General features: G+C 43.6%; 5 protein-coding genes across 5 annotated transcripts; 2 read left to right on the top strand and 3 right to left on the bottom strand.

Annotated features, from left to right (window-relative positions):
• Window positions 1-55: 55 nt before the first annotated feature.
• sdr39u1 (short chain dehydrogenase/reductase family 39U, member 1) lies at window positions 56-3,420 on the top strand. The gene is made up of 6 exons (XM_062403860.1): window positions 56-202; window positions 1,092-1,198; window positions 1,479-1,561; window positions 1,914-2,035; window positions 2,132-2,284; window positions 2,389-3,420. Exons 1-6 carry the CDS (start codon window positions 187-189, stop codon window positions 2,814-2,816), a joined length of 909 nt encoding a protein of 302 aa, XP_062259844.1. The 5' UTR covers window positions 56-186; the 3' UTR covers window positions 2,817-3,420.
• Window positions 3,412-7,817, bottom strand: mettl17 (methyltransferase like 17). Its single transcript, XM_062403829.1, has 14 exons — window positions 7,648-7,817; window positions 6,829-6,970; window positions 6,590-6,739; window positions 6,392-6,479; window positions 5,935-6,016; window positions 5,750-5,823; window positions 5,563-5,657; window positions 5,396-5,466; window positions 5,043-5,150; window positions 4,793-4,861; window positions 4,640-4,690; window positions 4,454-4,546; window positions 4,023-4,219; window positions 3,412-3,691 (listed from the first exon to the last, which is right to left on the bottom strand). The coding sequence occupies exons 1-14, from the start codon at window positions 7,702-7,704 to the stop codon at window positions 3,595-3,597; spliced, it is 1,374 nt and encodes a 457-aa protein (XP_062259813.1). The 5' UTR covers window positions 7,705-7,817; the 3' UTR covers window positions 3,412-3,594.
• Window positions 7,818-8,069: 252 nt separating this feature from the next.
• On the top strand, window positions 8,070-14,817 carry parp2 (poly (ADP-ribose) polymerase 2). The gene is made up of 17 exons (XM_062403810.1): window positions 8,070-8,284; window positions 9,094-9,303; window positions 9,502-9,672; window positions 9,764-9,834; window positions 9,965-10,015; window positions 10,326-10,422; window positions 10,550-10,625; window positions 10,704-10,806; window positions 10,929-11,082; window positions 11,268-11,406; window positions 11,500-11,563; window positions 11,744-11,878; window positions 11,985-12,112; window positions 12,216-12,315; window positions 12,507-12,605; window positions 13,014-13,138; window positions 13,628-14,817. The coding sequence occupies exons 1-17, from the start codon at window positions 8,194-8,196 to the stop codon at window positions 13,785-13,787; spliced, it is 1,974 nt and encodes a 657-aa protein (XP_062259794.1). The 5' UTR covers window positions 8,070-8,193; the 3' UTR covers window positions 13,788-14,817.
• A 23-nt stretch (window positions 14,818-14,840) lies between these two features.
• Window positions 14,841-19,091, bottom strand: si:ch211-284o19.8 (protein lifeguard 1). Its single transcript, XM_062403862.1, has 6 exons — window positions 19,038-19,091; window positions 17,559-17,862; window positions 16,953-17,153; window positions 15,784-15,912; window positions 15,542-15,682; window positions 14,841-15,023 (listed from the first exon to the last, which is right to left on the bottom strand). Exons 2-6 carry the CDS (start codon window positions 17,841-17,843, stop codon window positions 14,889-14,891), a joined length of 891 nt encoding a protein of 296 aa, XP_062259846.1. The 5' UTR covers window positions 17,844-17,862; window positions 19,038-19,091; the 3' UTR covers window positions 14,841-14,888.
• Window positions 19,092-21,674: 2,583 nt separating this feature from the next.
• zgc:66427 (uncharacterized protein LOC406256 homolog) lies at window positions 21,675-26,538 on the bottom strand. Its single transcript, XM_062403867.1, has 5 exons — window positions 25,723-26,538; window positions 24,475-24,570; window positions 24,254-24,359; window positions 22,737-22,838; window positions 21,675-22,312 (listed from the first exon to the last, which is right to left on the bottom strand). Exons 1-4 carry the CDS (start codon window positions 26,249-26,251, stop codon window positions 22,781-22,783), a joined length of 789 nt encoding a protein of 262 aa, XP_062259851.1. The 5' UTR covers window positions 26,252-26,538; the 3' UTR covers window positions 21,675-22,312; window positions 22,737-22,780.
• Window positions 26,539-26,712: the final 174 nt, after the last annotated feature.

Genomic DNA, 26,712 nt, shown 5'->3' with positions numbered 1-26,712 from the left:
GCTGTGTTTAACTAAACATCAGCTGTTTCTTAAACCCAGAACTCCCTGTAAACTACAAAATTACGTAAGTGCCGGTTGAAGTACGGAGCTCGCGTTGGTCCAAAAAGCTCCTGAACGCATCTCCCAGACAGCACCGCTCGGTCAGACTGACACCGGGAGACCTGTCGTGTCCTTTCACTCTGAACCATGAGAGTCTTGATTGGTACGTGACGCTTATATCTTATATATATTCAGAATGTATTTCCTGTTATCAAAGGTCAACGTGACAGAACGCCACTAGCTAGCTGCTAGCTGCTGTTAGCATAGCAGGCGTAAAGCTGCATTTTCCACTCACGTCTTTTGTGCACATTCGCGTTGGTTCGTCCTGCTGCAGTGAAACTGACGTGTTGGAGATAAACACGTGACTGTGTCACTGTCCAGTTTCATATTTACACAAAGGAAAGTTCTCTAAAGTCACACAGGACTCCTGTTTTGTAAGCATGTCTACTACGCATGCGCACTTTCAATATAAGTAGCAGTGCATCTCTTTGTATTTATATTCCGTTAGTTTGTCATTTTAATGAATGAAGTTCAGCTAAATAACAGAAACACTCCTCTCTATAATTTTCAATGTCCAAAGTTTAATTTAACCAGTTGAATTTGACCATTGAAACCATTAAGGTATGACATCATCTCATACTGTGTATTATATATTCTGTTTCTGTTATATATACACTTTTATATATATTAGTTTTATTCCATTAATACTTTTCCCCCTGCATTTATAAGTATTGCATGTATTACTCACTGATGTCTAAGATGTCACTGATATTTCTGACTGTCCTCTTCGCTGCTGTAACACGGTAAAGATAGATAGACAGACAGGTAGATACTTTATTGATCCTGTTGAGGGTCTAGGAAAGGATTATCTTATTTTTATTGTATCATATTTGACAGCAAGTGCAAAAAAAACAGCAAAGAAACTTAAATTGTACCTCAGAGCCTCACCGGACTGAATATTCAAACCTAACACACCTGAGGATTCATTCAGATAATAATCTTTTTGTCAATCCTGTGTCCTTGTGTGTTCCTCTTCGTGGTCCCTCTTGTAGGAGGAGGATCGGGCTTCGTGGGCCGGGAGCTGTCTCGTCTGCTCAGAGACAAAGGTCACGAGGTCACAGTGATATCTCGCCAGCCTGGTCCAGGGAAAATAACTTGGGTACGATGATCTTGTTTAATTTAGAATAACAGTAAAATAGAGGGGTTGGATCAAATGCTCTTGTATCATATCATTTACACCATTTGAATACTGCTATTCATATGGTATACGTTATCTGTCTATACCATATCTGCATATATGTATAGGTCTGTTCCAGTGATTCCTCCTCTACACCTGCATATTGGTACCGCGATACCGAAATCAATTTTTACTGATGGTTGGATTTCCACCTTCTTATTGTAGATATTTAGTGCATGTTTCCTCGTCTGTGCTCCTGCAGGGGGAGTTGGAGTCTCATGGCCTCCCACCATGTGAGGGCGCCGTCAACTTGGCTGGAGAGAATCTCATGAACCCACTGAGATGGTGAGCAGCAAAGAAACCGAGGCTACAACCGACAATCTGTCCAATTCAATTTATTATAATTTTCAGATCCTACAATGACCTATTTAGAGTGGCTATTCAAAATAATTACGATTTCACTGTATATGATGAAGAAAAGCACAGATTCCCTGACTTTTAAAAAGTTGGATCCAGCAAATATTCACCACATTTGCTTGATAAGTGACCAACTCACTATTATCTTAGCAGAATAGTTAGTGGAATAATAAAAAGCTGACTGACAGACCCACATACAGCTGCATTGTCTGTTTACATATCATATGTAACCCCGGATCTTATTCTCGACCTGTTGATCTGTTTGTATTTGTGTTTTCAGGTGGAACGAAAGCTACAAAAAAGATTTGTTCTCCAGTCGCATCGATACGACCAAAACTCTGGCTGCAGCCATCGCTGCTTCGCCCACGCCCCCCCACTCCTGGGTGTTGGTGTCAGGTGTTGGTAAGTCTAATGACCGAGCTGTGCTGCTCAGGACAGATTAGATGAACTGACTCAGACAAACAAGTTGTTGTGTTAATTTTTGTCTTTTGTCTGCAGCTTGTTACAAACCCAGTTTGACAGACCAGTATACAGAAGACAGTGACTGGACGCCATTTGACCTCCTCTCCAAACTCGTCAAAGAGTGGGAGGCGGCTGCGCTGCTTCCGGAGACGGTGGCAAAAAGCACCAGACAAGTCGTCATCCGGCCTGGTGATTAAAAGCAGATGTTTATATGTTGTGTTTTTTATATTTTACACCAAAAGATACAAAGAAGTACACAAAACTACTTGTTTCACTCCCCCTCCCTTCACCAGGGGCCGTGCTGGGTCGCGATGGCGGCGCCATGAAGCAGATGCTGCTGCCCTTCTGGCTCGGCCTCGGGGGAACCCTGGGCTCAGGGAGGCAGCCGTTCCCTTGGATCCACGTCTCGGACCTGGCGGGGATCATCGCCCACTCCCTGGAGCCCCTCGCCGAATCCCCCCCGCCTGCTACACAGGTGTTAAATGGAGTCGCCCCTGCGCTGAACACCAACTACGAGTTCACTAAAGAGCTGGGCCGGCTTCTGAGGCGACCCACCATTTTCCCCGTGCCTGGCTTCGTCATTAACGGCCTGATGGGCTCAGAGCGAGCCATCATCCTCACGCAGGGACAGAAGGTCGTCCCACAGAGGACGCTAGAGGCTGGGTTCCAGTACAAGTACCCAGACTTGACCTCAGCCCTGAAGGAGATTGTTGGGAGTTAAGGGATTCTGGAAGATTGTGCACTGGCTTAAATTATATCTCGAATCATGCCTTCACGGTAAATTAATCGCACACAGAGAGAAGATAAAATGGGTGGAATGTGTTGGACACGTTTCTGTAAATCGTTTTCTTCACATCTAAAGTAACTTACAGCTTCCAAGATGTGTTGGAATCAAGTTTTACAACTTGCAGATTTGCCCTCTGAGATTTTGTAATAAAAAAACATATACACATGAGACACAGTGGTTATCTTTAAAGAGACGGGTGTGATTGTGTCCTGGGATCCGATTGATCCAGTTACATTCTTTTCGACAGAGCAGAACAACTTTTCCACAAAACAGCAACAAACCACAAAAACAGACTTTCCTCGATCACTTCACGCACCAAACTGTAAATATTCATTCATAATTCTATTCCATAATTTAAGTAAGAGAAAGTTAACCCTATTCTTTTTGATTTTCTTATCTCTGATATATATTGAAGAATAGAAACATACAGAAGAATGAATATGTTTCTCCATTCAGGGAATTTCTATAGGTCTCATTAAAAGGTCAAAAATGTAAACAATCTCTTAACATCAATAAACAATAAGCTGGCTAGAGTACAGAGCTATGACTTTTTATTGATGCCATCTTGATAACGACACAGTAGATATTCAGTGAGTCCGTTGTCCCCATCGAAATGCAGATAGTTTGTATAAAGGCTGATGAGCCTCTGGACGACAGTTTCATCTCAGTCTGAGCGTGGTTTCCATTATCTAAAAAGAAAGTCCCGGCTGACTCATGACTCTGAATCACTCTGGACGTCTTCCTCGTCTTTCTCGATGACCGGCAGTTGATCTCCCCAGTCGCTGTTCCGAGCACAACGATACACGTCTCTGATGGAAGAGGAATAAACACAATGTTCAGGCAGATCAAGAAAACACATGATCACAGAACTTAAAGCTAAATTCACAGACAGAAAACAGGGGCCGGAATCTAATATTTAATAACATTGATAAGCGAGGCCTTAACTATAGGGGTTTTACTTTCTGTAGACTTTCAAAATGACAGCAATACTCTCAAATAACTGAAAGAAACTATTTAAAATACCCTCATTTTGTCAATGTAATAAAAAAAAATCAACCAAAGCTTTCCCAAAGTAAAACTGAGCAAACTGAAGTTGCAGCTGATGAGTTTGAAAGTACATGAGATGCCATATATCTTTACCTGCTGTGTTTTCGAGCCGTCACCACCATGTGCTGCAGTTTTCCGTCGGGCGCACACGTCCGACAGTGCACGTGTCTCGTCCGCCGCAGCACCGGTGCGACCAGCCGGGCCCAGTTCACACCTTCCGTCTCCGCCTCCAGGGGGCCCCCGCGAGTCAGAATCAGGTAACTGAACTTCTCTGTCTGACGCTCATTGTGCTGGAAAATCAGGTGTACGTGGAATATGTTAGAAAATGAACATCATTTCATAAAGAATCATATGTTTTTTAGCTTCTGTCAGCAACGGACACCAGATTATTGTGATTCAATCTATAATTAGTCATATTTTCTGAGGTCGCGAATAAACGTTCCTACTCGACTAACTGTAGTTTTTGTTCAGACAAGAAAAAAATCAGATTGCATCCAGACATGAGATCCAGAGGTTAGTCTCACCCCGGGCAGAGGCAGGGGTTGGTACATCTGCTGGAAGTTGCAGGGGACAACGTGCCCTCGAGACAGTTTAGGACACGTCAGCTCGTGTGGACACTGGAATAAACAAACAATGGAGAAGACGATCCGTTAGAGGCCGGGACACCGAGAGCGTGACATGTTTTAAAACAGGCTGGGAATAAAACCTACGGGAGCGAACACGGACGCTGGTCTGGAGTCATGGACCGTCTTGTCTTGTTTCTGAAGATGGAGAAGAGAAAATCATCAGCTTTGAGAATCCTCACCATCAAATACACATCAGTGACTTAACAATATCCCTGATTAGGATTTCAGAATGTGAACCTTTAATAACGCGTCTCTGGCTTCCATAAGAATCTGGTGTCCCTCTTTGGTGCCATTTTCCACCAGCACCTATAAGAGGAAATGCAAAATAAAAAAAGAATATCATTAAATAAGAAGAGGTCCCAGAATATTGAAGTAGAAGAAAATAAGAAATGTTAGCAACAAATGTCTGATGCAATGTAAATTACTGAGCTCATGTATGCAGCCCCTCATTGGCTTTAATTTAAGTTTCATCAATGTTTCCACCAACCAGGTACGAGCTGGTCTTCCTCCACAGGGTGAACACGGCCTCTTCTCGCTCCTTCACACCAGGAATCTCCGACAGAGTAAAAGCTGCGACCGTCAAATCAAACTGCACCTGGAAGCAGAAACGCAGCCGAATCAGGTTAGGTTAGAAAAAATAGATCAATCAACTTTATTATTTATTTAAAAATCCAATAAACACAAACGGATGGAGGCGGTAACACCCGAATGTGTGTTTACAATTTCTTAGTTTAATTAGTAGTAAAGAGCAATGACAGAGAAATATAGATTAAGAAAATGTTTACCCTCGGTCAACACAGAACACTCAAATATCACATGAGGAAGGAAGGAGGGTCTCACCTTAGGAGAGACCGGGAGGAACTGTCTGAAATAAACCTGCTGGATGTGAGCTGGAGCCTGGTCATCGTCTCCTGCTCAGAAACATACAAAGATGCTTTTAATGATCACACAAAAGCCCAAACCACCCGGAGACATATCACACAAACTGTGTGTGTGTGTGTGTGAACCTTTGAGAAGTCGTTCTGCCAGAATGTTCATCGGCCCAGAGCTGTCCACACACACCATCTCCTTCAAAGAGGCGGCCCAGTGCGAGTGGGACGCCCTGCAGGACAAACACGGAATTTAGAATCTTTAACTTTTATATGTAAGTGACGTGAAAACTTTCTTTATGTTGCAGCAGCGATGAACACGAACCAGACGACTGTTCCCAGCCCTGAACCAAAATCCAGAAGAGACTGAGGAGCAAAGGAGGGATCCCTCTTCTTGATCTGGAATGACAGAAAGACTTTTATTTTGAAATTTTAGGGGAACTTACCTGTTAATTGAAGCTCAAACATTGTGATGCGAGGAAACTTATGATTCCCACTACATGCTCATACCTCGTTCAGAGCTCTCCGCACCGCAGCGTAGCCGCCGGCCAGCCGGGCCGCCATGTACACAACACACAACTCTTCATCATACCTGAAACACAGACACACAGTGAGCTGAACAGAAACTCCTCTTCATCTCAGACTCAAACAGGGTAAATCAACAGCTGGCAAATGTTGCCTGATTTTTTGACTGGATTATCTGACATTACATTATGAACTAAAACATCAGTTTCCATTACACCTTAAAGCTATAAAAGGTTTAAAGTTATATTTATCACAACTTGCACATATTAGACCTATATTTATATTTAAAAATATCTATATCATATAAGAATGACATTTTACTACTGGGAAACTAGTAGATTTAATTGAGAGAATTTTCTGAACACACCCATCTTTAAATAAAACTATAAATTAATAGATTAAAGAAATACTCTATAAGTTGACGTGTAGATAGATATGTTACTTTAAGGCAGTCCAGTGATATGTGGTTCTCTTGAGCTCGGAGAACACTTTTCTCCTGATGCGGTCTCCCAGTGCGTCCTCGTCTATATCTGTAAAATAAAGCATGTTCCATCTTTAACCAGTTGCTGCTTCACATTATCTCTTTACACTTACTATACCTCTACATCCTCCTTCGTTCATGGCCATGTGTGTGACTCACCTCCTCCCTTCTCCATTGCTTTCTTCCAGAGCTCTCTCTCCAGGCTCACCGCTGTGCGTCTCAGGGTCACGTCCTCCACGGCTCGTTTCCTGCTCCACAGGAAGTTAGCGAAACTGTGAGTGCGCTCGGACAGACGATTCACCGGTGCTCCTGGAGCAGGGGGACAGATCCAGGTGTCACACAGCAATTTGAAATATTTGGCATATTGACTTGTAGGGAAAAATAACAACAGAACCTACTCTGAATAATCGACTTTGCAGCCATCTGGAGTTCCTCAGGGAGACTCAGGGTTTTCAGGTTGGTCACACCTGGGTGCTTCCTGTGCAGCTCTCCTTTTAGGAAATCTACCTCCGACTGTGACTGGGCAGCTGTGCTCATTCTCTGAGGATCAAAAACAAACTGAACATGAAACTCTTAACAATATCCAACTTTCAGAATCAATCAAAGTTGACATCATATGACACAGCTCTTGAAGAACTTATGTTTCCTGTTCTTCTACGTTTATTGTACAATGCAGCATTTGTTTGTGGGTCACATGACATAGAAGCTGTGTTAGCTAAATTTAAAAATACACTTAAAATAAATAATACATAAAATATCCAAACTAATCAGATAAAAAGTAGGGTATCTTATTTATCTAGGGTGGCCATTATATCTGATATGATTTGGAGTCAAAGGGTCACATGACATGGAAGCTGTTGAAAAAAAATAGAAGCAAAAACGTTAACATTCATATACAATTTTTATAACTAATAAAAATGAAATTGTCAAAGGTACAAGTTCTATCTTATAGTATTTGGAGTCAGAAGGTCAGAACTTGTTTTGATGCAGAAAATAATGATTACACAAGAAAGAGTTCGTTTTGTCTTTTACATTTCAAATGAGGAGTCAGATCCCAGAGACACAGATCATTTCACAGATCAATAAATGAACGTATGAACAATAAGTTCAACTTGAACCCTGTGAACTCAATGAGTTTATTTATCTCGGTCCTGTTTTTAACCAGTTCCTCAGTCTGACCTCTCTCTGGTGAAGATGCTGCGTTCAATGACACTCACCCTGAACGCCCCCGCGCCCCGACACAGCACTCGGACGCTGCAGCTCAGTGGCGCCATGTTTTCTGCGTCTGATCCCTTTTTAAATTGTTTTATATTTAAACTGGTTAATTTTCATTCCGCACGAGGACGATCAGGGAGCACCAGGCTCGACCGGGTCCCTCAACAAAATAACTCCGACCCCCAGTTGAAGCGGAACCTTAAACACCACACATATGTTCCGCATGTAGTGGCGGTCACTCCACGTTTATTTGCGTGTTTCATTCAAACTCACATCTCACTTGGTTTCCACACGAGGATTTTATTCATTAAAGTGAAGATCAAACACAACGTTTTTTTTTTATTTTTTACAAAGTTTAAAACATCACGCTAAATCCCAAACTGTGTGTTTTTATCATTTTAACCCCGGAGTGACGCATCGGCGCGCTACACGATCTCCCGCGGCGCAGATCAGGAAGTGGCGGCGGGTAAAGTTTGAAGTCTCCGTGTTGTCCTCCCTCTGGCTCCTTTGTCTCTGTCCCCAGTTCCAGGCTCTGTCCTCCTGCCGCCATGAGGAGAACCAGGTCGTCGAGGAGTCAGACTCAGGCCGCGGCGGCGGAGGGAGGAGGAGGAGGAGGAGGAGAAGCCCGCTCGGAGACAGGTTGGTTGTTGGTTCAAGCTCCTTCAGCTGCGCCATCATCTCTGTGTGCACCCGGGACGTGTCCTCACAGAGCTGAAGTTACCCAGATGCGTTGCTAGCTTGTAGTGTTAGCAAAAGCTGCTAACACGTGCTTCTGTTTATTAGTTTATAACAGCAAACATCAAATCTAACTCATAATGTTCTCAGCTGCTCTATAGATCTAGGTTCATGCTACTTGACACATCTTCTCCTCTATTGTTTAATTTGTAGCTGTGGTTTCTATTCAGTATATCAGTGAATCTTTGTTGTTTCAGCCACTTCCAAACAATTCAAATACAATTAAAGTGCTTTACATGCGATCTACAAAGAAATAGGATATTCAAATGAGTTATAAACATTAAGATTTAGATGCTAAAACGCCAAAGCAACTACTAAAGGAGAAGATAAGTAGTACAATAAGGTTAAACAGGTTCAGATTAAGAGTAAATATAAACCTCATACGTTTTTTATATACCACATATTTGTTTGTCGTCTTCCCCATTTAAAAATATAAATAATAACATTCACTTCACAGACAGAATAAAGAAATAGTAATAACGCTGCAAATAATAAAAAAATTAGACACCATGTGATATAAGCTTTTTATAAATAGAGATTTGTCTTAAGAAGATAAATAAATAGTCAAACTTGTCAAATTTTTGGATGTTAACATTTGATAGTTTCCACCAAAGAGAGACGTCAGTTGTCCAGTATTTCAGTAAAATGTCTGTTGATGATAACGATCAGAGGCGACACTGTGTGACTCTGACTCCGTGTCCCTCTGCGGTCAGTGTGGCAGTGGCAGGGGGACGGGGGTCAGTGGGAGCTGTATTCGCCAGCAGCCTGCGCCTTGTTGGACTCCGCCCTCTCTTCGGGGGAAACCTCCGTCACGCTCGCTCTGGGACCGGGGACCCCCTACGAAGTCGACCTGAAGAAGATGGTGCAGATTAATCCTGTCACAAAATACAAGAGGAAGATCCGCTCTCAAACAGTCAAGTCCGGTGAGTGTCTGTTGTTGTCTTAATAAGTCAACACATACAATTTATGTTATTTCATCAGTTTTCTCAACTTGGAACTTAAATGACAGTGGCAGTAGTCGCCCATCATAGGATTATCATAATATGCATAATAAACATAATATGTATATTGATTTTTTTGTGATGTGTTTTAAGTTGTTCTTGTGTTATCCCTTTTTCCAGAGAGTGTTCCTGAAGCCAGTGACTCTACTGCTCTCAATGGAATGACAGTTCAAGTTAAAGAGGAGAAGGAGGAGGAGGAGGAAGAGGAGGAGGCGAAACCTGCAGCTAAGAGGAGGAAGGCGCAAAGCAAGAGTCAGACAAAAGCCAAGAAAGAAGAGATAAAAACTGAAGGTAACATACCTGTAAATGCCATGGACTTTATCCTGTATATGTAAAACATTAAGTACAAACATTTACTCCCTGATCTGTGGATGTGGTTCAGAGGTCACAAGGACGTTGGTGATGAAGGGCAAAGCTCCGGTGGACCCTGAATGCAAAGCCAAACTCGGAAAGGTAAAGTCGATAATTATATTGTGAGGACATTTTTGCAAAGCAGTGGGACGACATAATTCAATCGACATGAATCCAAAAGGATGGATGGATGGATCCTTGACTATAACAAATTCTTCACTTTCTATTTCAGGCTCACGTTTACTGTGAAGGAAACGATGTTTACGACGTGATGTTAAACCAGGTAAGATATTCACAATGCTGGATTGAGTTTGAAAACTAAATGGATTCAGAAAGATAACCTGAAAGTTGTCGTACACCCTAATATAGTGAATAGTGTTATTTGGTAAAAACCGTAAAGATTCTGATATTCTCATAGCAACATTTACTTTAGTAAGCTTCATGCCCCCTGTCATGTTCTAACTTATAACTGTCATAGATTAATTTATAGTGAATAAAGCTGCAGGGTGTAAAATGATCACGTGTGATATTTTAGTTTTGGATTTAGTTTTGTGTGGAAGTGAACAGATTTCTTATTTGGTCTTGTTCCGCAGACAAATCTCCAGTTTAACAACAACAAGTATTATCTGATCCAGCTGCTGAAGGACGACAGCTCCAAGCTCTACAGCGTGTGGCTGAGATGGGGCCGCGGTGAGTTCACTAGGCACTGACGAGTCTTTGCACTGGTCTCCCTTGACTTTGCGGGATTACCAACCCTTCCTTCAATCGAGGAAGGAAACGCGTGTGGTGACTGTGTTTGTCTCTCTTGTGTCATCAGTGGGTAAAGTGGGTCAAAACAACCTCACACCCTTTGGTGGAGATCTGCTGAAAGCCAAAGATTTCTTCAAGAAGAAGTGAGTTTGTGTCTTTTGAAAGGTCTCAGGTGGGAAGGAGGCTCTGTACAGTTCTGACACGTGTTGGTTTGGGCACAGGTTCTTGGATAAGACCAAGAATGAGTGGGAACATCGGGCAAGTTTTGAGAAAGTGGCTGGAAAGTACGACATGGTGTTCATGGACTACAGCACAAATGAAAAGGTAGGTTTAAAAGCAACTGAGCCTAATACCAGTGTTCTGTATCTCCGCAATATTTTTATAATTAGGAGTCTGACAGGAATCTCCACTGAATCTAAGATGTATATTGATGTATTTCTCTGTAGCAGGAGGAGTCCACAGTGAGCACCGTACCCAAAGAGAAGAAGAGCTCCACGCTAGACGTGAAGATCCAGTCTCTCCTGGAGCTGATCTGTGACCTGAAGGCCATGGAGGAGTGTGTGCTGGAGATGAAGTTCGACACTCGGAAAGCTCCTCTCGGTGAGTCAGGCCGAGGAGGGAATGTATGATTACATGACATTCACACGTCTAATTAGATTCTATGCAGAAGTTGTGCCATCTGACAACATGAGCAGATTCAGCTGCTGATAATGTGATTTTCCATCCTCTCGTCCCTTTGCTTCATTCTTCTGATTCAGTGTTTGTTTTCTTCCCCACACCCACAGGCAAACTGACCTCAGAGCAGATCCGTGCAGGCTACAGCGCGCTGCAGAGAATCGAGGCGTGTCTGAAGAAGAAGGGAAACCACCGTCTGCTGCTGGAGGCCTGCAACCAGTTCTACACCCGCATCCCTCACGACTTTGGGTGAGGAATACGTGGAGCACGAATGATCCGAATAATTTAAAGGCTTTCACAGTTGTCTCCATCTATCGCTCATTAAAATATGTTGTTATGCAGCTTGAAAACCCCCCCGCTGATCAACACGGAGGAGGAGCTGAAGGAGAAGATTGCACTGCTGGAGGTAAAGGGATTCTCCATTAATTAAAAGATTTAAAACCAGTACCCTTCAGGATCTTTTTAACTTTCCACTGGAACCTTTTAGCTCCTTGAAAAAAAACTCCTGTGACTAAAAGTTCCAGGTTCTTTTATATCCAGATTCAGCCCATGAGATATAATATGTTGTTTCTGATTTTCCCTTCAGGCTCTGAGTGACATCCAGATAGCCGTGAAAATGGTCCAGTCCAGTGAGGGCGGTGACGAACATCCTCTGGACCGACAGTACAGCTCCCTCCAGTGCAAGCTACAGCCTCTGGACTCCAGCAGTGATGAGTTCAAGGTCTGTGTGTTGTAAATTATCTCATTATACAAGTTACAGGTACAGTCAAACTCTATATCCCTGTGAGAATCAAGCGACAAACTTTCCTCCCCTCTATGCTTTGAAGGTTATAGAGAAATATCTGCTGTCCACTCACGCCTCCACCCACCAAGACTACAGCATGAGTGTCCTCGACGTGTTCTCAGTGGACAGAGACGGAGAGAGCAGCAGCTTCCTCTCGCAGATACACAACAGGTGAGACGAGTTAGAGACCAGCTGGGGTTTCTTGTGCCCCAGACGTTTGGTAGAAACACAAATCAGCTCTGTCATACTTCTAAAATCCTCGTTTGTCTACCAGGACTCTGCTGTGGCACGGTTCCCGTCTGTCTAACTGGGTCGGGATCCTCAGTCAGGGGCTCAGAGTGGCCCCCCCCGAAGCCCCCGCCACCGGATACATGGTAGGATAGATGCATGGAAATACATGCACTGTTTTTCCATCTGATTCTTCATTTATATTTGTCTCAAATCAAGTCCTCTGCTTAAAAACATCAAAAATAAATGAAATAATACACAATATTAAATGAATTCTGTTAATAACATGTAATGTCAGTAACATTGCAATAATTTAACTTCCTTGTCTCTCTTCTAGTTTGGTAAAGGGATCTACTTTGCTGACATGTCGTCAAAGAGCGCAAACTACTGCTTTGCTAATCAGAACAATCACGTTGGACTGTTGCTGCTGTGCGAGGTGAGTTTCGGTTTAAATCCCTCCTCTCCTCTGTCAGTGGCTGTTAAATGTAGTAAACTGGGTTCACATCCCACCCTCACCCATCCTGTAACACGTTTAGACCAGGAGCAGTAAAGTGTGTTGTGTGGAAACAGGGATCTTTTTTTGTGTGTGGTTGTTTTGTCTTTTTAAAGATTGTATATTATATTTTCGTATAAATAACTAATAAAAAAAAATGTAACAACTTGTTTTTTAAAGCAGATTTTATATTTTCCGGTCTCACATCTGCTCTTCTTCATCGCTTGTTTCCCATTAAAACCAACATGGTTTTAACATCACACGATAAGCTGGGTCAAGACGGCACTGTTTCACCGTCCAGTCTTTGTGTTGTGTTGTGTTGTGTGTGACGTTTGTGTTGTGTGGTCGCAGGTCGCGCTCGGAGACAGTCACGAGCTGCTCGATGCCGACTACGAGGCCGCTAACCTGCCTGCTGGAAAACACAGCACCAAGGGCCTGGGACAGACCGGACCCGACCCCAAGAACTCAGTCACCCTGTGAGTCTGACTCATCACACTGACTCATTTCATACAGATACAACGTTGATTTACTGTGTTACACAACAAAAATCTTTACATTTATCTGAGAGGGGGGAGGGGGGTTAATTACACTAACAAATAAAAGACATGAATAAAAAAAAAGATTAAGGATGAAACTTTTATCATTTTTACAATATTTGTTTGACACAATTTTCAGTTTTATTTTGAAAATCCCTCAGAGTAGTCAATACTATAAGTAGTTGTTTGTTGTTGTTAACTTCAATAATATATATATTACATTTTTTGAAATTACATTAAATTTAATCTCAACTCACGTCCCTAGGGGTTTTTATTTTTAAATTAGGCTCAAAGGAACGACTGAAAAGTTTAAAAACTCGTTCTACGTTTTGAAAGTTAGAAGTTGTGTTGCAGTTTCAGTTTGTTCAATGTGTTGTTAATGGGATCCGACGATTCGAGTGAGACCATGTCCTCCTGTCTCCCTCTCAGGGACGGTGTCACGGTGCCGATGGGGCCCGGGGTGAAGACGGGGGTGGGTAAGAACAGCGTTTACTCCCTCCTCTACAACGAGTTCATCGTGTACAACCCGGCTCAGACCCGCATGAGGTACCTGCTGAGGATCAAGTTCAACTACGCTTCACTGTGGTGAGGCTGTGAAAGGCCGTGTGTCAGGATCCTAAGTCACTGACGCTGCTTTCACACACGTACCGAACTCCCGGAGGAGAACGCAGTCGCTCCTGATGTTTTCCTAGAACTTTTCCTGCTAGTTCCCTCGAGTTGACGATATTTCAAACAGGCAACGAACACAAATATACAGGAAGGAAGAATTGGACCCAGGAAGAATTGGACCCATAGACGTGGGAGACACAGACGAAAACATCAACTCGGAAACACAAGCTTCGAGAGTCTTGACGTTAAGAGCTTGTGTTGGTGAGCTGTAAACAAGAACACCCCCCCCCCCCCCCCCCCTATTCCCTCTGCGTCCTTCATATAAAAAAAAGACACATTTCTAGAGTTCATGTCTGAAAACAGCTTTAGTCTTTCTTTGTGAATGGGGGTGGGAGGATTGTTTAGCTCTGGTTTTGGAGGATAGGATGTTAAACCTCTAAAAACATGAATGTTAACTCTCTCAGTGATGGAGAGCTGTCACTAATTTACTAATTCATTAGTTTTAACAATTTTTGTTTGCAGCTTCTCAAATGTTTTTTCTTTATCGTATCTAAGGTTAAACTCAATATCTTAAAATTCCACACGTCACTTTGTTCTAAAAGAATACACAACTGACATTTTTCATGTTTTCTGAAAAATAACTTTCTTCCAAAAGGCGAGGATTGAGAATATAATAACATTTAGCACTACATTTGTATTTTGCTTTATCCTCGTATCAATAGATGTTGAATTGCATGTTGGCAACATTTTAGTTTTCTGGAGCTGGTACGTAACACAAAACTCCTTCAGGCCGGTTTGACACCAGCGTTTATACTGAATAATTACCACAGTTTTTATGAATGTTTCCTACTAGTGTCACAAAATATGTGTAAACAATGAATTCAGTCCAAAAGTGTCTTCTGTATTTTTTATTCATGTAAAACAGTCTGTAAAAAACACAGATCCTCATTCAAACTAGATGTGGTTACGCTTTTAACATAACAATACAAATAAAGGACATTTTCATGTTATTTGGAGTGTGGGTCTTTTTGTGTGTGTGTGTCTGTGTGTGTTGTGTTTGTTTGGTGTTGGGTGTTCAGCTTCACCTCCTCCCTAGTAGGAAGAGGAAGATGATGACGATGTCGAGGTAGATGGTGAGGGTGGCGTTGATGTATTCTTCGGGATCCAGGCGGTAGCTCATCGCCCCCATCATCAGCTGACAGTCAATCATGAGAAGCTGAGGAGGAGGAGGAGGAGGAAGAGGAAGAGGAGGAGACGCAGGGTCAGAGACATTTTAACACGTCGCAGAAGGAGAATGATCCACGGTGGCTGAATGTCATTTAGCTGCTTCAGGGTTCAGGATCCTGGTTTTGTGCTCGCTGGATCACAGAGGTATCGATATATATAAATATATATGGATATGTAAGTATTCAGATCCTGCTGTGGAATAAGTAGGTATTAACCAAACATGTTTTTGGCCTCTTCAAAGGGTTTTGCCTGAAGGGAATTTAGGGAAAGTTACCTTCAGTTATTGCTTTGTGCTGTGATCTATAAAGTTAACATGGGTTTCACCTCTCAGGCTGTTTACAGCAATGAAGGTTGTCTGGACTTTATGAAAACCAGAACTGACCATGAACAATATATTGAATTGCTTTTAATCTACTTTTTAAAAGTCCTAAATAAGACAGAACAAAAGTTTTTTGTTTCTCATGTGTGCGTCATCCCTTTAGATAGTTATCACATATTGTATTTTACCATTGAATACACCAGAGCTCCCAGACACCCGTAGGCGATGGCACCGATGTTGGAGAAGAAGATGGCGAAGAATCCAAACATGAGGATTTCGATAGACAGGATCAACAGAATACCGTAACAAGTCGTGAAATCATAACGGGTCTGAAAACAAAACAGAATTTCATTTACTCCATTAAAAGATTCTATTGATCTTATTGAAAGTCTGTGAAGCACCACAGGTTTATTCTGAAACGGCTCCTCACCTGTGCTGAGAAGGCGATGATTACCACAGTGATCACCAGCGTCACTCCCATCATGATGAACACAATGTCAGTGTCGTAGAACGAGGCCATGGTTCCCACCATGTACGAGAAGCTCAGGGTGACCACAACCTGTCGACACCAAATTCAACACACACACAGTTTGAGTTTAGTTTGAAGTTAACAGTAATAATAGAAAACCCCCATTTAGCCGCAGACATGTTTTCATCCACCAGACCAGACGGTGGGTTTGTTCTCTGAAGCTCTGCAGAGAAACCAAACAGGAAGAGACTGTTCTACTTTAACTTCCCAACAAAACCTCAACGGCTCAGTGAGAACTCGAGCCGCTGAACAAGAACAAGTAAAGTACCACGCCAAGAGAGGTTTAGATCTGTAAATAAAGATGGACGACATGACGGCTCCCTTAAAGTGAAGCCAGAGCGTCTCGATCGCCGCCTAGTGGCTGACTGCTGTACAGGTCAGAAATCCTGCCTCCTCCATGTTTGCAGAGGACGCATGAACCAAAGTAAAAAGTCAAATTACACATCAAATTATTTTATTGATGAAAGATGGTTCCTGTCATTTTGAGTAGTTCTTATCACATGAGTTCGGTGTTAATTAATAATCTGGTGATAGAGAAATTGGTTGAAATGTCCCTGGTGGAGTGTGTGCATCCCACATCTGTGACGACTGATCAGGTGTAACTGTACTGGACTTTACTGAAATATGTTCCGAGTACACTTACATAAAAGACTGACACAATATGTTTACTCTGATTTGGGTGGTTTTCCAGTAAAGAAGTTAATTGAGACATTTATCTGCAAGCTTCATGTTACACCATATTTCACTTCTCTTTCCAGAATGTGGCTTTGTTTCTCAACAAAACATTTACGGTTTCAATTAATACCATGAAAAATGGGTTCACTGCTTGTTAGATATCACCAATTTATTTACATAGCACATTAAACACAGCAGGAGTTGAGCCAATGTGCTTTATAATCATGGGGAAGGAAATAAACTACTCAAGTATGGATAAATAGAAAGTAGAATTAAAATGAACTCCAAAAGAAAGTGAAGTGAGAGACAGAGACGATAAGTTAAAAGAAAATTCCATTTTAATACCAACGGGAACATCACAATCAAATTTAACAATAACGGTGTTTCCGACTCACCAGGCCCACGATGTTCCAAGGGTACCGACGTCTGAAGGATTCACAGAGGGCGAGGGGGATGACGACCACGGCGAAGATGAGAACGGAGCTGAGGAAGACCCACAGGTTGTCCTGCACCGCCTCTTTCACCACGCTGGAGAAGGTGAACACACACACCACAGTGAAGGTGAAGACCAGCTGCAGAGTCAGGATGCTGAACACCTAAGAATGGAGAGAAGCTTTATTAGTAAATCAGCTGCAGGGAAAGGTAGTTTAAAGAAGTTCAACCAAAATTGTGTGAATTCTTGATGAAGGCATTGGATAGGTCATGGTACTGTGTCATGATGGAGAAAAACACTTATACACGGTATGCGAGTGTATTAATGACGTAAATAAAATGATTTATTAAAGATTTTCAAAAGGAAAGAAGGATTTTCATATCTTTTACAGACCCGAGGAGTTGAGTCTGTTAGTTTTCACACAGCAACCAGTATCCTGGAAGCATCTGTCAATCATCTTTAAATCCCTGGAGTTTCTCCTTCAACCTCTGAGGGGGGTTTGAACCCAAAACATTCTGTAAAAACACACTTCACTCAGTTTAGCAGTGATCAGTAAGAATATACTCACCTTTCTAACAAACCCTCTCCTCACCAGCTTGTCTTCAAAAGGAGACGGCTCAATGGGGGCGGTCGGGTCAGACTGGGTTTCTGGGAGAGTGTCCTTAAACGACTCGCACACAGGGGCCGGCTCACTGCTGCAGGTCGCCTCAGTCATGGTTGGACAGTACACTGCTGGGACTTGGGAGTAGGCTGGAGGGGGCTGCTGCTGGTAGGAGTACGATGGTGGTGGTGATGATGGAGGTGGTGGTGATGGTGGTGGTGAGGACTTTTCTGGGTCTGATGTGTCCGACATTGTGGAGGAGCCCTGAGGTCTAAAGACAAGGTTCAGTCATTTCAGAATCAGACTCAAGGTTTTCACACACAAAGAGTTTGCTTTGCAGTTTTGGTTCATTACAATAAACTCAGAAAGTCGAAAAATAAGGGTGAAGATGAAGCAAATTCAAAACCAAGTACTGAAATAATAAGGAGAAAAATATAACAAATCTCAGGGAACTGATATATTTTCTATCGATCATCTAATACCTGCAGCTCTAATGACAGTAAAATGACAAAATCAACAAAATCGAACAAATTCAGATGAAACCCCCAAAATAATTCATTTTGTTGTGATGTAATACAAAGAAACGTCTCAGAGAACATTTAAAAACTCACCTAAATGATTTATTATCCTGGTAGTTGCTGATACATTTTAATTATTCGTCTAATTATCTAATGGTCCGTTTCAGCCTGACCCAACACAAGGTGGGAGGAGACTGTGGTTGATTGTCAGGAAGGTTGTAGCATCAGAAAACTCCGACCTGTTCATGGTCGGTTACATCAGCTGAGATGTTTCAACCAGTCTTAATGCCGACTTGTTGCTCAAGAGCAGAATTAACATTAGGAAGCCGGACTGGGTCGTGGGGATGTGAACCACTTCTACACGACTTCACATACAAGGTGCATCTACCCAGCAGTAATTCAGTTCTATAGAATCTTTACTGCAGATAAACCAGGTGGGATGAACACAAAGTTTTCTAACTTCCCTCTGCCCCGGTAGAATGTTTATAAAATATGTTGAATTCAAACAATTTTTTTTGTATTTTGCTTTCAAAGACATTTCAGTGATGTTATGTCGGCCCACAGACAAACCCTCTGTAATTTAAATTAGTCTTTAAAATTCCATCGGGACTTAAAATCATTCTCTGTGCACCTTGTTCCTTTTCCTCATTTTACCGAAATCACAAACACACACAAATATCTGATGTGTTATTCAGTTTGATCAGATACAGAAGGAAGAGAGCCTCAAATACTAAATTCAATAGGTTACAAATTCTCATTTTCCCCTCAGTGGTTTCTAATATACTGAGGTCTGCATTACAGACACCTCTGCTGCCAGAGATCTCAAAACTTTCAAACTCCAGTAACTTGATGAGCAGATAAACTAAATGTAGGATATTTGTTTTAACTGCTTTGGTTCCATGATAGAGAATAAAGAGAAGGATCTTACCTTTTCTGCTGGTCACAGGTCAGTGCTGGTTGAGGAGGCTCTGGAATAAGAACTTGTGTGTATGTGTGTGTTATTTATTCTCTGGTTCACTTCCCTATTGTTTGCGAAAAACAAAAGTTTGGAAACTGGAAACTCCATCGTTACCTTAGACCTGGTTAGAGGATGATGAAGTCTTGAGATCCACAGGAATTCACAAACACAATCTAATTGTCTGGACATAAAAAGTAAAGTGTATGTTAAATATATATATTGTGATTGTCATCTTGTTTAATAAGATTAGATTCGAGCAGTATTACGCAAAAGAAATCTACTTAAAGGGTTAACGTGAAACTTGGTTGAAGGAAAGAAGCCATTAAGATTTGGTTTGGATCCATATCAGGGGTCAGATCCAAGATATTATTCTTAAATCATATTCTTTCACACTGAAAAGGGAGAAAAGTACAGTTTGTCAACTACTTAACTAAATGTTTTAACATTTGTGAGATATTTCATTACTGCACGGTGTAATTTGTGTAATTTTAAATTCTCCAAGGCGTCTTGCTTTAGGGTCTGAAGGACACGTAAAAACCACGAACACAAAACAGACGTTGACAAAACATCTCTCACACATATTTATTGTAAAAAATACATATAAAAAACATTTGTGAGACATACAAAAGATTTGGAGCTTAGAAACAGGATATCGAACAGACAAAGACCAAGCCATTTTTTCTTGAATTGCATTACATATTTACAATTTAATAAATAAATTTCAATTTGTTTTTTATTACCAGAGTAAAAGGCAGATTGTCCATATCTTGGGAAGGGGGGAAGAGGGGGGGGGGGATTGCAGATACTGCTGTGGTGGCTCTTTGAAAAAAAAATTCTCGTCGTCTAAAGCGTTGGTCTCAAAGCACAGGGCGGACGGGGGGGGCAGTGTGTGTGTGTGTGTGTGTGTGTGTGGGGGGGGCGCCCTGTGATTTAAAACCGAGGAGTTTAGCGACATCTACACAAAACACCACCGTTGATTGGCGAGGAGATGGTTCATTACACACAGAGCGTTTAGTTAGCATCGGTAAAAATTGAGGTATTGCACCACACAGCTTCCAGGGGGTAAGAAAGTAAGTGAGAGTAACATGGGGTTTTAGATTGTCTGTTTGTCTTTTCTTTGTTTTTATATAAACGACAACCAAACCACCACCAACCCCCTGTCCCACCCCAAAAAAAACACACACACACAAACACCCCCCACCCTCCCAGCCAAAGTATACAACATCATAACTTATCACCACAACAAATGTAACACCTAATGATCACTACACCTCATCCTCCACACTCGCTCACACAATGCCCCCAATGCACAGACACACACTTTTGGCATCATTTTTTCCGAGTCTCCGATACAAAAACAAAATGAAAGAGAGCAAACATGCACGTGGCGGCCCCCGAGTGGCGGGACGAGTCGTAGCACCTCAGACTGCAGGACCTGGGTGAACAGAGCAGCCAGTGGGAAACCTGTGCACCGGGCTGACCTCGCCACCGATCAATACGCGCCATAGGAGCGACCGGGACACATGGCACAGACTCGCCCTTTGAGCAGGCAGCAACAGCAATCGATCTTTTGTTCTTTCCCAGTTTCCCTCGGCCCGTGCTCGACCTGCAACCGGTCGCCATCCGCTGAGCAGCCTTATTGCCGGGGCTCGGCCTCAGCTCGGCCCCGAAAACACCACAAACACCTGCTGGCACCAGAAAGTCCGTCACCAGGCGAAGGCAATCAGCACACACGAAACAAGGCAAAGGAAAGCCATCTAACACGTTAAGCAGTAATCATGATCATAATGTGATATCATATTTATAAAACTTTATAAAAATAGGCGGGGTGGGGGTTATGTAATTATTAACCATCAGCTGTCCATAGCCTGCAGTGTCGGGGAGAGAGGCAGATGACACATGGTGCAAACATGCCCCCCCCAAAAAAATACATCCCTCAACACGTCACTTTCATTCCTCCCCCGTCCCCCCCCAATCTGGCTTTGATGGAGCCAGTCCAGAAAACCATCCGGACTGCGGGGGGGGGAAGAAACGCTCCAACAGCTTTCAGAAAGTAGAACAGGGCCGCGAGAGTCTCCCACACTTCGTACCGATGCCACATTCGAAAAAAGCTTTTAAATGTCAAAAGGTTAACCCGCTTCACCAAGCAGACATCTGGGCAGTTTACAGTAAACACACAACACACACAAACACTCGTGAATGCACAAACATTCTCAGGACATTTCCTGTCCCTGGTCATCGTTTGAACACACAGACGAACTCACACACTCACAGCCCAGACCTTATGTGGGGGGAAAAAAAAAAAAAATCTGCCTTTGAGGGACAAAAGTGCTCAAATTGGTGCCAACACCAGCGCCCCCCCCCCCCCCCCCCCCCCCCCCGACCCCGACCCCATGGATCACCGACCACCTTCCACAACACTCACCAAGCAGCAGCACGGTAAACTCAGCGCTAACTAACCACCTACGAGACACTGGCCTACTGAGGGAAAATCAAAATAAAGAAAACATTAAGCCCCCGAAAGTTCCCCTGAAATGTTTACAGGTAATAGAAAACAGATAACACCAAGTCAATCCCCCCCCCCCCCCCCCCACACACACACACACACACACACACACACATTCACCAAAACACATCCCTCGACCTGCAGCCGGTCGAGAATAAAGCAACATGTATGTGGTTTGAAGAGTTCACGTGTGAGGTTGGTTCATTTGGGTTGAGCCGAGGAAAGAACACATTCATCGGATGCACGACGTGGAACAATACTCGTTTTTTTTTTGCAAAATACTTGATGATAAAATGACTGATCCTATTCGGAAGGGAGAAAAATAACAAAGGAGCATCCAGAGTCTCAGTCTCCATGTTCCTGCCCCAAGTTCAACATCTTTCTGGGGCACGCTCCATCTTTCTGGTGGGAGATTACAGAGTTGATGCTTTTTTTTAAATCCGTGAAATAGAAAAGGAATACTTCCACTTCTGTTTCCACAAGCGTCCACAGATTAGACCGAGCAGCGGTTTTCTTTTTTTGTCGTTGGAGTTTGGCTTGAAATGGTCTCGACCAGGTTCAAATGGACTGATCCGAATGGAGAGCATTGGCTGTCAAGCACCGTAGCCCCGCCCCCCCCTCCCGCTGGGATCTTCTGTTTTCAACTCAAATATGGGTTCGCGTCTGAGAGGGACTTGGGGCTTTTGATTATTCAATAACACATCTTTATTGGGATTCTATTAGGATTCAGTGTAGTCTCCTGTAAAGGCGGGACAAAGGAAGAGAGAGAAGATTAGACAAAGTACTGTATGGACTGAAATGTACGGTCAAAGCTCTTAAACTCATTTCTCTTTATTCAATTTACTTAATTTAAATCGACATTTTTAACTATTTCATTTTGTTCCGATTTTTGCAATAGCGGGACATCTTAAAAATAAAAAAAGCTATTGGTATTTTGGTGCAAACATAAATATAAAAATATATACAATTGATTATAATGCTTGTGGCTTGATTGATGACTCATCTGTGTTTGTTGTGAAAAAGCTCTCGATCGACCCCAATGGCCTTTTGTTTTAATTCTAGATTATGTAACCCCAACTTTTTTTTTATTCACAACCAGGGCCCATGTGCCAGTGTGCTTCGTCTGAAGCAGCGTTGATTCGGCGAGTCTGACGAGTGCGTACCTGAGTCGGATTGGTCACTGTGAGGGGGACATGTGACCGGGGAGTCAATCGAAGGGATGCTCGGGGCAGCACGGCTTCACTTTGGACCAGGAATCAATGCAGCTGCAGGGAGAGAGAGAGAGAGAGATCCGAGATGAGGACACTGAGATGAGTTATTCTTGATTAAGTCGTGTTAATTAATATGTGAAAACCTCGGCGGTAGATTTGAGCTTGTGGCGCCTCCCACCAGGATTGAGCCACTTACTGACGATATGAAGTAACACTAAACTTGATCATTCAAATGAGCTGTGAATAAGTTTTAATACTAATATAGAAATGAAAGCTCCAGGTTAATTAACAAATAACTGGCCAAACTAACTAGTCATTTACCAGCCGCAGCTTCTAAATTGGGGACGATCTGTCACAGTTTGTAATTATTTTCAACCGTCACTGTTTGGTCTCTGAAATTCCTCGGCTTCTCCAAATCTGTGTTGTTCAACTGGATGGATCAGAATGTCAGAGTCAAAAGGACAAAGCTCAAAACCGACACCGTGCATCTCTGTGAAAAGGAAAAGATTAACGGGATGTCAGGGCTGGTTCACGCAAAAAATCGACTTCAGCTGCAATTTGATGCAAGAGTTTCCTCTTTCTCTCCGCTGGATATTCATCACAGTTAAATGTGACTTATGATCTCACTGTCAGGATGGATTTTAAAGTGAATCTGCACTTACAACTCTGACAGGATAAATAAGAGACAGGATATTTAAAATGATAGATGAACTAATCCTGGTAACTTTCAGGCCTCAGCACGGACTGAACTGTAATTACGGGAAAAGAAAAGACTGCCAAGAAGTTGGGAAAACAAAACAAGAATGACTTGCATGTATAATAAATGGGCTGAAACATGTATAAACACCTTTGGTCCTTTAACAGCTCGATTTCTTTTCTTTCAAGCTGAGATTGCACAACTCTCTGTGACGCGCCTCAATAAATGATGCGGCTGTTTTCACGGTTGTGAAAGAACAGAACGGCCACGGCAAGACTTCAGTTGTGAAATCTCTGTTTGCAAAAATTCACATCATTTACTTGTAAAAATAAACTGGCACAAGGACGGGAACACAAGCAAAGTGTTGTTTGATCTGGTACATAAAGTAAACAGAGTTTTCCTCTAATGCAGAACTTATCTCATGTTTAACGGAATGATCCTCGATGGCGCCGCCTCCTTAGTGGTTATCGTGAAAACTATTGAGAGCATCTGATCATAGACAAGAACAAGTCTCTTTTCTCGTGTGTGAAACGGCACAAAAACAACTTCTGCTTCCTTGTTTTTCTACCTCAACCTGGTCACCACACTTTCTCAGATCAAGAAACCTTTATCTGAGCTGATCACGTTTTCCCACCGTGTGCAGAGCAAAGCACACGTGTCCATGTTCTTCTTTGCATGACTAAAAGAACACGTTTAAGAACACGTGCTGTGTGTTTTACCCTCCTCTTCTCTGTCTGTCTGGTTCGTGGTAATGTGAACGGAGCTCTGTTACCTCTTATGGTAGACGCAGAGGCAAGCCAGCCTGGCGATGGTCTCTCCCTGGACCAGATCCTCCAAACAGATGGAGCACTCTCCACTGTCTTTACTTAGCACATCCGCTGTAAACACAAACAAACACACACACACAAAGCCACCATGAGTGTTTCCAGCTTTTAAAAAAATACATTAATGAATCACACAGCAACTGGTGTGTGTCTGTGATGTGATACTTACTATTGTAAGGTAGGGGGGGAGACGTGAGGCAGCTCAACAGGTGATCCTCGATCCGACCCCCGGGGAAAGGCTTCGAGCAGAAGGGACAACGGATATCTGCAGGGAGCAGAGACACAGGACAGTTTAATGCATTGTCTCACACAGCGAGGTGAAAATGATGGATGCTGCTCACATCACATTTTAACACAAGCGCTGTGTTTGGACGTCTAGATGACACAAAGCGAGGAGCACACAGAAACACGAGCAGGACGTGTAGGAGGACGTTCTCTCGTCCTGCAGAGGATGTGAATGGGTTTTGAACTTTGAGTGCAGCTGACCCAGGAGAGTTGGAAGCTTTATTTGACTGCATGCAGATCAGTGACTGTGGCCCGAGCCGCCCCCTGAGCGGGACAGACAGGCAGAACCGTCCTGCCCTACATTCTCCTCCATCTCTGAACCGCTGCCAGCAGAGAGCCCGCCTGGGAAGTTGTGACCCATTTCCCCACACTTGCTAGAGGGGCTGGCCCGGGAAGCCCTCTTCTGCACCGTGACTCTGTGTGTGAGAGCAGCTGACACACAACCACCAAGCACCCACTTTCACTTCCTCTGCAAACTCTTGTTCCCATTTTGAGATGCACTTCAATGAAGCAGCGGCCAGTCGCTTGTGTTTTCAACCTGCAGGCTGCAGAGACATGAAAGAGCGAGCGTGGCATCACTTCCAGTTCTGTCCCCACAGCTCGTCCTCGGACAAAAGAGCCTCTTGATGGTTTTTAGTGAGCATGCAAGCACGAGAAAAGAGATAATCTCCTCAGGAATGTAAATTCCACATGTAATCCATTTTAATTTCATACTGGGTGGACTGAGGGGGTTTCAAACCGGGAGATGTTTAGATGCAGAATCAGATTAAACACCCAGAACTATATTCTCTTTAACTTTAAACTTCATTTTCTCGGAACCCACGTCACTCTTTCCTATTTCCTGCTGCTAGTTTATCATCGGTCCGATTTAAGCATCATCTGTCATCCCCCCTGAATCCAGTCGCACATTTTGATGCTGCTGATGCAACGAGTTATTTCCTTTTTGCTCATGTTGCCAAGATGTGACACATCCAGGACTTTCCGAGCAGCCACGGCTGAACGTGTCCCCGGGCACGGGTTGCTTTCATTTTCACCCAAACAGCTGCTGATGGAGACCAGACACATATCATGAAAGTGTTTAAAATGTCCCCTATAAACAGAACCAGTGCGCTGTGTTACTGGGATCACTTACTGCCATGGCGGTTGTTCACACGGTACAGGCCGATCCATGCTTCTGACACCGGCCGCTGGTGCGTGCCCCGGACCCGGGCGGATCTTGCGCCAACGCTGCGGCCCGAAGAGTGCCGATTCCCGGGCAGCCGCTCGGAAAAAGTGCGGTGGGGCGTGCGGCCTGTCTCCTCCCCGGGCTGATGCTCCGCGTCGACGGCAGCCTCCGGGCTCGTGTTGCCGTCTTCCCCGGGTTTCCCCTCGCCATGGTGGTCGTCCGCGGGGGACGCCTGGCTGATGCCGGAGGACGGGATGCTGTGGTGGTCGGCGGGGCTTCCGTCGGCGCTCGCCCCGTGCTGCCCCAGGTCCGAGTCGCTGCCCTCCTCCGATCGGCTCCGGTTGGCCTCCGTGTCCTCGAAGCTTCCGGAGAAGTCCACCATGAGGCTGGTGGGTCTGGCGAGGCGGGGTCGCCGGTAGGAGTCCCGCTTGGTGCCATCTTTCCCGAAGGCGGAGGGCGCCGGGTCCTCCTGGAGGCGACTGGCTCTGGTGCCCATCTCTAGCCGGGAGCTAGTTCAGCCGTTAGCCGAGCGGCTGCTTCCTCAAACCACCGCGGAACCAGGCGGGCGAGTTCACCTCCAAACGTCCCCGAAACTTCCCGGTGCTCGGGCGCGAATCGTGGGGGATAAAGACCCGTCCAGACACCGAGCGGCTCGGGGGAGATGTTCGTGGGTTCGACGGAGAAGCTCCGGCCTCAGTTTGTCTGGACTCTCCACATTTTCTCTTTTTTTTTGACGTGACCGATGTCGCTGCTGCAGCGGAAACACTGAGCTCAGCTTCCTCCTGTGCTTCATGTGCCTATAGTTACGGTATCGTCATCAACCGACCCACCAGCTGCTCAATACAAATATTTCAACTCTGAACAAAACATTTTATTAAAGATCAAAACTTAAAGAAGGAAAAATTCCAATCACGAAACTACAAAGAAATCTAAACATGAAACAATTTTATATCTTAA

This window comes from Platichthys flesus, chromosome 14, assembly GCF_949316205.1.
Source record: "Platichthys flesus chromosome 14, fPlaFle2.1, whole genome shotgun sequence".
Lineage (NCBI taxonomy): Eukaryota > Metazoa > Chordata > Actinopteri > Pleuronectiformes > Pleuronectidae > Platichthys > Platichthys flesus.
The sequence above is the reverse complement of the archived record's forward strand: the minus strand, read 5'-3'. Positions and strand labels throughout refer to the sequence as shown.